Genomic DNA, 12,778 nt, shown 5'->3' with positions numbered 1-12,778 from the left:
GAAATTGTTCCTGAAAGATTATCCAAGAATATTTTGGAGAGAATTTAAGAGTATTTAATAGATGAAAAAAGGTTAGGGAATTTGTTAGAAGTTACTTGAAAGAAAAATATTGAAATTTAAGTGAGAAACTAAGATGTGAGACTTAGCAAGAGCAGGGTGGGCTTCCAGATGAAGACTAGAGAACTGTCTTTCTGCCTTTTACTCAGGTATTTCATCTTCACATCTTTCTGGGCATATAAGATCTACTACGTCTATGGCTTCATGATGCTGGTGCTGGTCATCCTGTGCATCGTGACCGTCTGCGTGACCATCGTGTGCACATACTTTCTGCTAAATGCGGAGGATTACAGGTGGTGAGTACTTACTTCTGGGAAGGACCTCTGGGGATGATAATGTTTTAAAATAAGATTCCATTTGAAGTATGGTGAGTGAAGTAAAAGATCTGTATAAAATTTTGCTACTTAAGATAGTATAGGGAATTTTTCAGTTATAAAAATGATATAGATAAAGATGATGAAGGTTTTCTGTTATAGTATCAATTTTTTTTGTATTAATGAGGGCCACTATGTTAGAAATATTTTTATAAAATGTTTGATGTAGAAAGAGCTTTATGAGGAAGCATTGTTCTGTTTTAAACACAAGAAGACAGGTCTGAAAAAGGAAATGGTTTATTTAAAGTCACTTGTTATAGGGAATCTGACAAAATTCAGGGTCTCTTCTTCCAGTTCTTAGGCCCTCTCCTTGTTGATAGATTTAAATGTGAAGTACATGCATTTGTTTTTAAATATACAAAATTTTAAAGGATATTTTTAAATAAAATTTTTTGCTTTTTAAAATCCTCATTTCAGTGCCATTCATTCTAAAGAGTTCTATTTTCCCCCCCAGGCAATGGACAAGTTTTCTCTCTGCTGCATCAACTGCAATCTATGTTTACATGTATTCCTTTTACTACTATTTTTTCAAAACAAAGTAAGTTGAGACATTTTCTCATTTTGTATTTAGGAAACTAAACTTGTCATTTAAATACTAGAGTTTAAGGCCTTACATGTAATGCCTTACATTGAAAGTAAAAATGGATATACTATATATAGTTATTTTGTTTTATTTCAGGATGTATGGCTTATTTCAAACATCATTTTACTTTGGATATATGGCGGTATTTAGCACAGCCTTGGGGATAATGTGTGGTAAGTTCTGAAATTCTTGGAATATCATGAGTAAATCTTTGAGTGTTTTAGAATCAGAAAAATACAGTAATGGGAAGTTGAGAAATTACATTCTGTTTGATCAGCCTTTAGCTATCGGGTGAGTAATAGAATAAGGCAGATGTGATAATCTTGTTAAACACTAGGTCCTGGTATGACGTTTGTGGATTTTTGGGATACCAGGATTTCATTTTTCCTTCATCAGAAGACTCTCTCCTGCATATTAGTGGTTGTCAGAGGTGGAGGTGGGGCTATGGGCAAAATGGGTAAGGGTGGTCAAAAGGTACAAACTTCAAGTTATAAGGTTAAGTCCTGGGGATGTAATGTACAGCATGGTGACTATAGTTAATAATACTGTATTGTATATTTGAAAGTTGTTAGAAATTAGATCTTAAAAGTTCTCATGAGAAAAAAAATTTGTAACTATATCATGGTGGATGCTAACTAGAATTATTGTGATAATTATTTCAGAGTATATACATATATCAAATCACTGTTGCATACCTGAAACTAATACAATGTTTTGTGTCAACTAAAAAAAGACACTGTTCCACTCACATGTCCCATGTATATGATCATGTGTGCACACATACACGAATGACATTTACTGTCAAATAGTAAAACTCATTCCACAGGCTATAAGAGAAGGCAGTTCTCTATATTATAATCACATGTTTTATTTATAGCTGTTGTGATAATCTTTCTTTGTGATAATTAGTTAAACAACTTTGGGGGAAGGATGAATAGGAACTGAAAATTAAAACTAGATTTGTGTCATGTGGGAACATCCTGGTGTATCTTTAGGCAATCAGGAGATTCCTTTAGTATTACTGACCACTCTTCAGAATATTGCTCATATAACTAACTCCTCTTTATTTAATCTGAGATTTTTTTAAAAAATGTTTTTATTGATTTCAGAGAGAGGAAGGGAGAGGGAGATAGAGATAGAGATAGAAACATTAATGATGAGAGAGTCATTGATCGGCTGCCTCCTGCACACCCCCTACTGGGGATCGAGCCTGCAACCCGGGCATGTGCCCCGACCAGAATTGAACCTCCATGTCCTGGATCCTAGGCCAATGCTCAACCTCTGAGCCATGCTGGCCTGGCAATCTGAGATCTTTCTTGGTTATCACCACCATTCAGTAAGATATAGAATAATGGGATTATGCAGATGGTTAAATTTCTTTTCTTTCTTAACTTCATGTGTGATCTTTGACCTAGACAGGTAATATCTTGACACTTACAAATAAAATGGGATGAATTTAACTAAAAAATGTTAGTGCTTTTCCTGTTGAAATTTTATTTTGCTGCCTGAAAATCTTGGCACATTTTTAGTTTCCTGTTGTGCTGGCAGTGTCCCAGGATTTCTTCTTCAGTGGGTTCATATGCTATCAGGGCTAATCAGTTTGGGGGCAGAGGGGGAAACAGGTCAGGCTGTAACTGATTAAAATGCCATCATAATACAGAATTACACACATTCATCAGGTTATGTGTCAGCAATTGAAAGAAAAATAATTGTTTTTTTTAATGTAGAAAAAGGAAACAAGTATATTAAGGTGGGAAATAGGTTGTTATAGTCTATATTTTGAGCATAGCATTTTAGTTTTAAAGAAACTAAAAGTTTAAAAGTTTCTCTCTGTATTATTCCCAAGAAATTTACTTTTCTAGAGAACATATTCAGTCCTCTTCTTATAAAGTCATATTTTTATAAGCTTGTTCTTGAGGTACTCCTATAAGATTAGGAAAAATGATTCTCTAGTGTGATACTGTTTTTGCTTTAAGCATATCTCTGCTCAAAGGAGAAGCATGTTTTATAAGTCTGGGAAATGAGATTTCATTATTGGATTAGTGTTACATTATGTGAGTTTTTGACTCTAGTTAAAATTTTATAGATATTTTTATGTACTAAGGATTTAGGTTAATTTTTACAGAATTGAAGATCTTTTTTTACCTTGTAATGATTGTATCATATAACTTTCAAAATGAATTATTAGTATTTTAAAGTGTAATATAATCAATTCATATTATAAAATGTCTATTCATTGCAAAAATAGTTGGAAATAGGTTTGTTTTGTTGTTTTGGTGAGATTTTTTAAAATTGTGGGACATTTTCAAATATATACAAAAAGAGGGTCTGTCTATCTATCTATCGATAATGAGTCCCCAGATACCTAACACACCTAACATCAATAATTATTGTCTCATGGCCCATTTTGTCTTATTTATATGCCCACCTTACCCTCCTTTTATTCTGACATGAATCTTGAACCTCATGTCATTTCAACTGTAAATATTTATATATAAGAATATGTTATATATAATAATTCTATACTATGTTAAAATTATATAACTACATTATGATATAATATATAAATAAAATATAATTTGAAATAAATGGAAGATTTACTTTTAAACTTCCAGTAATATTGGACTAGATAATAAATTCCTAAGTCCATCAAAGAATCTTTATGATTTGAACAACCAGCTGAAGATAAAGATAAAGATCCCTTAGTATTTGCAGTAAAGAACTATCCAGTTCAATCATTCATTCATTCAACAAATATTTTGGGGGTACCTTATGTGCCAAGCACTCCAGCGTTAGAGATAGGCACTTAATTCAACAAAACAGACAATTACTCCTGCTTTCTGGTGTTTTGAGCCCCATTTGAGGCTAATTATTCAAAACTAGGCTTCTCTTGTCCATTCCCTTAAATATGTCTTTCATTCTGTAAACCACACAGCTTCTACAATTTAAACATAGAAAAGAAACCCTCGGGATAGGCTGCTTCTCTAGAGCTTCAGGTGCTGTTGGGCTATGGTGCTCAGTTCTTCCAGAAGAGAGTTCGCAGTCACTTCTTTCGTACTTACCCTCAAGATTTCATATGGTTCAGGGGACATGTGAATACTGGTTTAATAATCTAGGAATAATATATGCTCAAGTTTTTAAAAAGATGCAGTTTTCATTTAACACATTTTTGTCATTAAATTCTTGCTTTATAAGAGATGTATTTTAATTCATATATTTATTGATTTTATATGTAATAATTGTTACTTAATTCTAAAAATGTATCAGGTCAAACAGTGTATGGCAGTAACGGGTGATTTGCAGAACAAATGATATAATTTTAATAAGTTGAGAGAGAATACTAACATAAAGACATTATCTTGATAAAAAAGAATAACTTCCCAGAGCAGAGGGCATTTAGTGTTTGTAAGTGATGGATACTGCTCTGTATATATTTGTTTCAAAACATCTTGTTCTATCTTTACAGGAGCAATTGGTTACATGGGAACAAGTGCCTTTGTCCGAAAAATCTATACTAATGTGAAAATTGACTAGAGACCCAAGAAAACCTGGAACTTTGGATCAGTTTCTCTTTCACAGGGGTGGAACTTGCACAGCAAAAAAAGCGCAAGAAGAGATTTGGGCGTTAACACTGGGTACTTTGTGGGTCTATCTTTCATGGATGGCGTAAAGTAACATCTGTTTCCATTGATCCTAGGTTCTTACTGACTGCTTTCTCCAACTGTTCACAGCAAATGCTTGGATTTATGCAGTAGGCATTGCTATAGTACATGGCTAATCTTCCCCAAACTAGCTCATTAAAGATGAAATAGACCAGCTCTCTTCAGTGAAGAGGACAAATAGTTTATTTAAAGCATTTGTTCCAGTAAGATAAATAGAGGGAAACTGGATGCTAAAAGTACATGGATAGGAACCTTCCCGGCACTTAGTGCTTTCACGTTATTGAAAAATGATGTTCCAGAAATATTGCTTTTTTCTCTTATTTTTACTGCTATCATCAGCCTATTGTGGGACATTTTTATATATTGAATCTGGGTTCTTTTTTGACCTTTTTTTTTTCCCAATTCAACTGCATCCATTTTTTAAAAGAATTAAAAATATTAAATTCTGCATGTAATATACCTGCTGTCATCTTAGTTGGACCAACTTACCATTTATTTATCTCAAAACCATCCAGTTACGTCTTAATTCCATCCAAAGAAGATACAGTCTGAAGATAGAGGTGTACTCTCTACAATGCAATTTACTGTACAGTTAGAAAGCAAAGTGTTAAATGGAGAAGATACTTGTTTTTATTAAACATTTTGAGATTTAGATAAACTACATTTTAACTGAATGTCCTAAGTGATTATCTTTTCTCCCCCCAGCCCCCCAAGTTAGTCTTACATCTTTTTTGGGTTTGAATGAAGGTTTTACATAAGAAATTATTAAAAACAAGGGGGGGTGGGTAATAAATGTATATAACATTAAATAATGTAATGTAGGTGTAGATTCCCAAATGCATTTGGATGTACAGATTGACTACGGAGTACTTTTTTCTGCTGATGATTGGTGTAGAAATGTGTGAATTTGGGTGGCTTTTTACATCTTGCCTACCACTGCATGAAACATTGGGGTTTCTTCAAAATGTGTGTGTGTCTTACTTCTTTTGGGAGGGGGGATTGTTTTCTTCTGTTTCTTTTCTGAGACTCCTGCAGGAACTAAATTTGTAATTTAGAAACCTTTAATTTTGTTAATCCTGTCTGGGGCACTTAAGTAACATCTAAAGCATTACTGCTTTAGAATGTTAAAATAAAAGTTCCTGACCAAATTGTTTTGTGAAAATAGATGTGTTTGCAATTTGAAGCTATCTTTTCAAAAGGAAATGCAGTTTTTTAATAAACTGTAAATTATGCTTTTCTAATACAGGGAACCCACACTTTAAAATCCCTAAACTTGCTTACATCTAGATTATCAAGTACAGTCACAAAGTGAATGACAGGCCCTTTGAACGAAATTGTGGCACAAAATCTGTTCAGGTTGGTGTACCCTGTGAATGGGGGTGGGGTAAAAGCATTTAGCTTACTATTGGATGAGCAAATAAAGGTTACAATTTTCTAAGAGCAGTGATTTTAATTTTGAATACATCTTTCTGGAACTATCCATAATGTGAAGTTTTCCTAGAACCATTGAGTTTCTAGTTTAATAGTTTGCTATGCAAATGACCACCTAAAATAATACTGTATATTGGTATTTTTAGAAAGTCAGAACAGCTATATTTAAACCTTAATTGTGAAACTCATGCCATTCATAGTTACATAAGATGTTTTCATTTAAAAATATGTTTATAAATTAGTAGACTCTGCATCCTATCATGTGGCATGCAACAACTATAAAGAGTGAAAAGTTTGATATCTTACCACTCAAGTGTGGCTGACAGAAATTTGATCAGAAGCTGTAGGTAAATCCTCTCCTTCAGGCCAAAATGTTATATTAAATGTAATACACTGGTTCTTCCATTTTCTTTTCCTTCTCACCTGCCTTTAAGGTCTTAAGAAAATTGAAAAGTCAGTATTTAATGGTTTATGTTTCTAACTGCAAGTAAAGTACTTATAATAGTATATAATCTGTCTGATAGAGCACAAATTGGACAGCAAGCTTTTGTTGTAATAAAATGAAATTTGTTTCTCATGAGTCTTGCAGGTAAGATGTAGGGTTTTTAAAGAATGAGTGATTTAGCGGCTTTCAGGTACACCAGTTCTTTCCATTAAGTTGAGCTCTGTTTGAAATCCTTTAGAATCTTCAATGAAAAATAGTTTTCTGATTTCCATATATATTAAGAGCTCCATTAAAATGAATATAAATCATCTTGAAAAGTCCTTTAGAAAATATGTATTGATTTATGGCTTCATAGAGGGGCTGGATGTGGTGTGTCTTAAAGAAGATATAATTCACAAATGGTTTAGCTCCCTAACTCTCAGTTGTAGACTAGTAAAATAAAATGTTATTTAAATAATTAAAGGGCAGAGTTTTTCCACTCCATTAATGCTGCGTATCTGCCTTTCATTTGTTAACATTATTTGTTCAACTTCCCAACTGATGCTTTGAACACTACCAAAAACTAAAGATTCTTTCCCCTTGTGTCTGTAAGCATATTTCTCCTAAAATTTAGCTGCATTAGTAATTGATATCATTATATATGTATATCCCTGTACAAGAGTAGGGTAAGGTGGAACTGTAATGGCTGGAGGGATGGTAAAGCATTTAGTAGGTCATGTTGGGCTCCAAGATTGTACTGGGTTTGCCCATAAATCAAGCCCCATACTCTTATAATTCATTATTCTGTGGTGATATCTGAATGGTGAATGGTGTATGCACCTAGTGAATGGTATGCTTGGGTGTTTTCCATTGAGAGTGGATGGACCTCTCTATAAAGATGGTTGCTGCAAATTCCAGTTCTTCCAAAAGCCACTTTATTTAAGGTTTATCCACAAATTGTATTCATTTTGATAAAACTTTTGTTTCTTAAATGTGTACAATCCACCTTATGCCAAATGTCTTGCAAATAAATGTTATTTTAAAATTTCCTGAATTTTTACAAATGTAAAAAAGAAAAACATGTATTAATGTAATTTGTTCAGGAAAAGCTACATACCGAAGGGCTTCTCTATATGAAGTCTGGGAAAGAAAAGCCTTTTTGTAATCTATACACTAGTTCCATCTGGGTTTTAAGTTTAGATTTTAGTGTGTCTTAGTAGTTCATTCTCTTGATTTATTGGAACACATAATAAATAGTAGTGATGTATGGAAACACAAGTATTTATTAATGTTTTATATCTTCATAAAAATTTCAATTATGAAGCTATATTTTAGCAATCAAGATGTGAAAGATAAGAGAAGTGACAGTTTTAAAAGATTGGAAGTATATGCAGAAATAGACTAGATTTAGAGGTAGGGTAGAGCAGAAAGTTAACATACAGCTGCAGAAATTTTTTTATGATTTAAATTCAGTATGAGGAATGACTTGTTTCCCCTGTGAGCATTTTCTAAAAGCTATCTGATTTGACATTCTTATCAGAGCTGTAGGCAGAAGTATACAAAGACAAAAGTAAAAATTAAGTTATTTCACTTTGCTAAGAAATGGGAATGAAGAACTGTTATGGAAGCTGCTTATATTGAAGAATTGGCAAACTAGGATTGCTAATAATTGACTGATAAAGCAGCATTCTGTGTCTTTACCCCAATTCATCAGTTTAGGTCACTTGAAAGTTTTAATTGTTATAAGTAAGAGCTTAAGGCAAGGAAGAAATGAGATGGGATTCTATTTGAAAGCCAACAGAGCGTACTTGGAAAAGCAGTCCCGCTTGGGCTTTTCAACTTGGTCAAACTTGAATCTGTAAATCCCCATAGAGCACAGATAATTGTGACAGAGTTGGAAGGAAACAGTTACTGCTTGGTGATTACTTCCATTTTGTACACCTTGGTTTGTGTACGCCATATTCCAGCTGGCTTTTTAGTAATAGGAATCCGTATATAATGTATCAAATACATTTGAGGTTCTAATCTAGTCTGTTTAACTGAAGTTGGATTTTTAAAAAGTAATAAAAAGTTAAATGTACTTCCCTTGGAGCCTGCCTTTCTTTCCTTTTTGAAACAAGTGAACCAAGAATAAGGGATAACCCATTATTATTGGCACGCATATGAAGAAATTACTGATAGCTCCCCACAACTAAATAAAGCAGGGTTCAACAAACCTTTTCTGTAAAGGGCCAAATAGGAAATATTTGAGGCTTTGAGAACCATACAGTCTCTGTTGCGACTATCTGACTATTGTAGCACATAGTACACAGTATGTCAACAGTATGGCTGTGTTCCAGTCGAGTGGCAAAAACAGCCAGTGGGCCATTATTTGCTGATCCCTGAAATGAAAGATTTAAAATTTAAGATTTCATTTCCACCAACTCTGTATTTTGAAAAAAAATATTAAATACAGTTGAAAGAATGTTACAATGAACAGGGTTGTCTTTTTCAAAAAAATGATTTTTATCATTTTTTAACATTTTTTTCCATACAAGCTCCGACTCCTACACTCAAACCCCACACTCCCCCATGCCTGTCATGCTCCTGATTGATAATAGATTGCATTTGTCTAGTGCTTATTATTTTTTCAAAGGAGTTTCAGATATGTTCCCTTACAACCATCCTGTGGAGCTGACAGGGTAGACACCCACATTTTATAGAAGCCATGAAAGGGTCTCTTATTTTTAGCCCAGAAGTCATCAGGATTAGGGTCCTATTGCTGTTACCATAAAAAGGGTATGTCACCTCTCCAGCCTGTGAAGCAAATAATATATGTAGAAATCACACTGAGATGAGTGTTCTCTACCGATGGAAGGGATTCTTTTTATTGTACTACATAAAAATCAGTGCTTAATTTCTCCTGATCTGTTTGTACTTCTTTTCATCTCCAGTTTTAACTAGTTATTTAAATCCTTGTCAACCTCTTTGGGTTTTTCTCCCCCTGATTTTATTAGCTGCCTCAGCCAACACTTGTGCTTGACAATTCCTGTTGCCAAGTAGTTTAAGTTGGTACAAATTTGGATCACTTTTGATCTCTTTAATGAACAATTTTCATCTGGTTGGAAAACTAGGGGAATATGGGAATATGTTCTACAACCAGCTCCTAGATTTTAACATGAGAACTTTTATTAATCTACAGTTTAACAGAAGGGGAGAATAAGCTTACACTGGGACATGTGGAGTCGATCAATGGTAATGTAGTCTACACATGTATTTGAAATTATTTTCAAAGGTTTAAATTGTTAAGGTGATAGTTTCAAATTTTACAAAAATGGAGGAAGTAGTTGTAGGGAGAAGATGTAAGTCATTTTATCTGGCCGATGTTATGGTTATTATTAGTGGTTCAGTCCAAGCCACTAAGGTTATGGGATTTAACCTTGAACGTTGTGGAAGGAAATGAAGGGTCTACAGAGTGGTATATGGAAGGTGGTTCCAAGTTGGAGTTGGTCAGACAGGTCTGCAGCAGGTTATATGCCTGTAGAGTAGGACAGACAAATAGGTAGGTGTTACAATAATAGATGGTGGCATGAGGATATGGGCTGTGTGGTTATCAAGTTGTCCCCAGCAAAGACGTGAAGCAGCAAGGCCTTATTAGGATCACTGCAAGGTGTTTAATGCAACAAGAGTGGAGAGACACGGGTGGCAAGAGCCAAGGCTGGAACTGGGAAAGGAAGGCCTGATGGATGGAGGGCCTGGTATGCCACCCTGAGGAGCTTGGATAAAGGCTTTGGAGAGCTACGAAAGGCTTTAAGCAGCTGCTAAAAACTATTAAATATTTTTCATTGCCTTCTCCAAAGAATTCAAAAGTGCCTTCTCAGTGGTCAGTACCCACTCTATTCTGGAGCTTCTGTTCCCTGCCTTGGAGGAAGAGAGGATGTGGAGGGGTTTGAGAGCTACTGCATGAGAAATGGGTCACTCCGGGAATAAGGGTGTAGGTGGGATGAGTTGGGTGGAGGGCAGGCATCTGACTAAAACGGGGGAAAGCTTATGTACACTTGCAGGTTTTCTGCACAACCATGAAGTATGGGGGAGGAAGCCCACAAATAATACCAACTTAATAGTGGAATGAAGTTGAACTTCAGGTCATGAATTTTAAGTTCTATTTCTAGTTTTTCCATGGGGTTTAAAGAAAAATATGTTTTAAAAATACATAAAGTGGTAAATGAAATTAGGAACTATAGAAATGAGAAAAGATATTAAGCATCCCTTTCAACTATTCCTATTTATAGTCCAAATATTTTTGTTGATGTTGGTTGGTAGCAAAAGTAGCATCTAAACAGGGCTTCTGACATAAAACTGCAGCTTCATCAGCCAGGAGCACCACTGTCTTAAAAATGTTTGGACAAAGTGCTGGTGACAAGACCTGGCAGCTACTCACCAGGTGGGGATTAGAGGCAATAAACGCTCACAACCTCAGTGCGTGCACCACAGGTCTCCGGAATGTCTATTTTCCAGAGGAATTCCCTGCTAATGAAGCCAGTTGGCTGTTTGCTTAGTGCCATCTGGAGACCTGGAAGTATCACAGAAGTTTGTTAGGCCTTTTAGATGTTGACTTTGTGGACTGACAGGTGGTGACCTTCACTGGGTTGAAGGCAGAGAACGAGGGCGTTGGGTTTGACTCCTAGCCTTCAGGCAGAAATGCCATTCAACCCCTCCCACACCTATTGCCTATTTAATGGCCACTTGGCCTTTCCTGCCATTTGGTGGCATCCATTCCCCCCAAATTCCTCCTCCCTGTCAGTTCCTAACCAGATCTTGCCCAGTCTAGCTCCATACAGTATGTGCTTATTTGATGAAAACGGATAGCACGAAGCAGGGTCACTTGCATTTCTTTCTAAGGGCCAGGACAAAATACCCAGTAGCATCCTTCCAGTGGTTAAACCTTTACTGGTTTGAAGGACTAGTTATCCTAATTATCAGAGAAGACAGATGATCATAATGCAGGAAATTTGGAGTCTAGTGTAAAGCCAAGCTCTGGACTTCCTGTCGGCTATTTTGTCATCGGAGGCTGCGAAGCCATGTGGAAACCCAAAAGGGAAATTCTGTTTTTCTTACAGTTTAAATGAAAAAAGGTTGTTCTGAGCGTGATGCTGAAAATCTGTACACACTGGTGTGTGTTACTTCTTGATTAGGGCAATTTTGCTTGCATGAAAGGTCTTTGAAAAGCCTTATGGTAATAATACTTTATATGTCTATAAATCAAAATAGCTCAGTTCTGACTATTTTTACATTTAAGGGACACCATAGGAGTGGGTTTCAAATATCTCTTGATTATTCTAAATTATTTGGGCATATGTTTTTAATTGGCAAAAAACAACCAGACTTCAGAAATTGGTCATTTTTATTCCATCAAGTTAATGGTGAATGGCTTAGTTAATAAAGCATGTCTGCCATTTAACACAAATAGCACCGTACAGCTGTTCGTTCGTCAATCTTCTTGCCTGTACGAGGCATCTTGGGCTGTTTTATTAAGGGATAGGGTCACTTAGAGGGGAAATCATTTTAAATCATTCTTCCCTAGGCCACTAGGTTAGGTGGGTGCTGCAAGGAGCACCTCTTCATGGCTGAGAATCGGAATCCTCTACTATATTTTCTGCACTGGAAGCGACCGGAGGGAAGGTTGACTGCACCCCTGCGGAGAAACGGCCGTCCGACAGCCGGGGCCGGGGAGGGGCCGCGCGGGGCCGGGCCCGCCGCTGCCGTCGCCCACGTGCGCGGGCGAGTTGTAAAGTGAGTTGTGCGAGCAAAACGAGGCGGAAAGTCCAACCTCGACCCTCAGGAGCGGCGCGCTCGGGGAGCGCCGGGCGCCCAGGGTCCCGCCTTCGGCATCCTCACCTCGCCCCCTTGCTCCGAAGCCGCGGAGGTGCAGGGAAGAGGAGGGGACTCGCCGCGGGCGCCCGCGCGATTGGCTGCCGGGCCCGGCGAGGGCTGTGCGGTCCAGCCGGGCGGAGCGGGCGGGGCGGCCACTGCTCCCGCCGCCGCCGCCACGGTCGCGCCGCAGCCCCGGCCGCTGGGCAGGCAGCTCCGAGGGCGGCCGCCCGGGGAGCCCCGACGAGGACCCGGCGCCTCGCCCCGCTCGCTCCCGGCCGCGCCATGCGGGTCATCCGCGCGTAGCCGCGCCGAGCCGACCCCGTCCACGGCCCCGAGCCCGAGCCCAGCCCTCCGCGCGCCCAGCCGCCCCGTCCTCGGCGGGCCCCTCGCGGCC

The 12,778-nt window shown here is 37.4% G+C and overlaps 1 protein-coding gene across 1 annotated transcript in view; it reads left to right on the top strand.

Annotated features, from left to right (window-relative positions):
- Window positions 1-8,611, top strand: part of TM9SF3 (transmembrane 9 superfamily member 3) — a 46,823-nt gene extending 38,212 nt beyond the window's left edge. The window contains exons 12-15 of the mRNA XM_081157532.1: window positions 207-353; window positions 886-969; window positions 1,111-1,187; window positions 4,481-8,611. Of these exons, the coding sequence (XP_081013658.1) occupies window positions 207-353; window positions 886-969; window positions 1,111-1,187; window positions 4,481-4,548 (376 nt within the window). The 3' untranslated portion in view covers window positions 4,549-8,611. The remainder of the gene's footprint in view (window positions 1-206; window positions 354-885; window positions 970-1,110; window positions 1,188-4,480) is intronic.
- The last annotated feature ends 4,167 nt before the right edge of the window (window positions 8,612-12,778 follow it).

Source organism: Miniopterus schreibersii (genome assembly GCF_964146895.1).
Source record: "Miniopterus schreibersii genome assembly, chromosome: 14".
NCBI classification, from domain to species: domain Eukaryota; kingdom Metazoa; phylum Chordata; class Mammalia; order Chiroptera; family Miniopteridae; genus Miniopterus; species Miniopterus schreibersii.
Note: the sequence above shows the minus strand (reverse complement) of the source record. Positions and strands in the feature narration are given on the sequence as shown.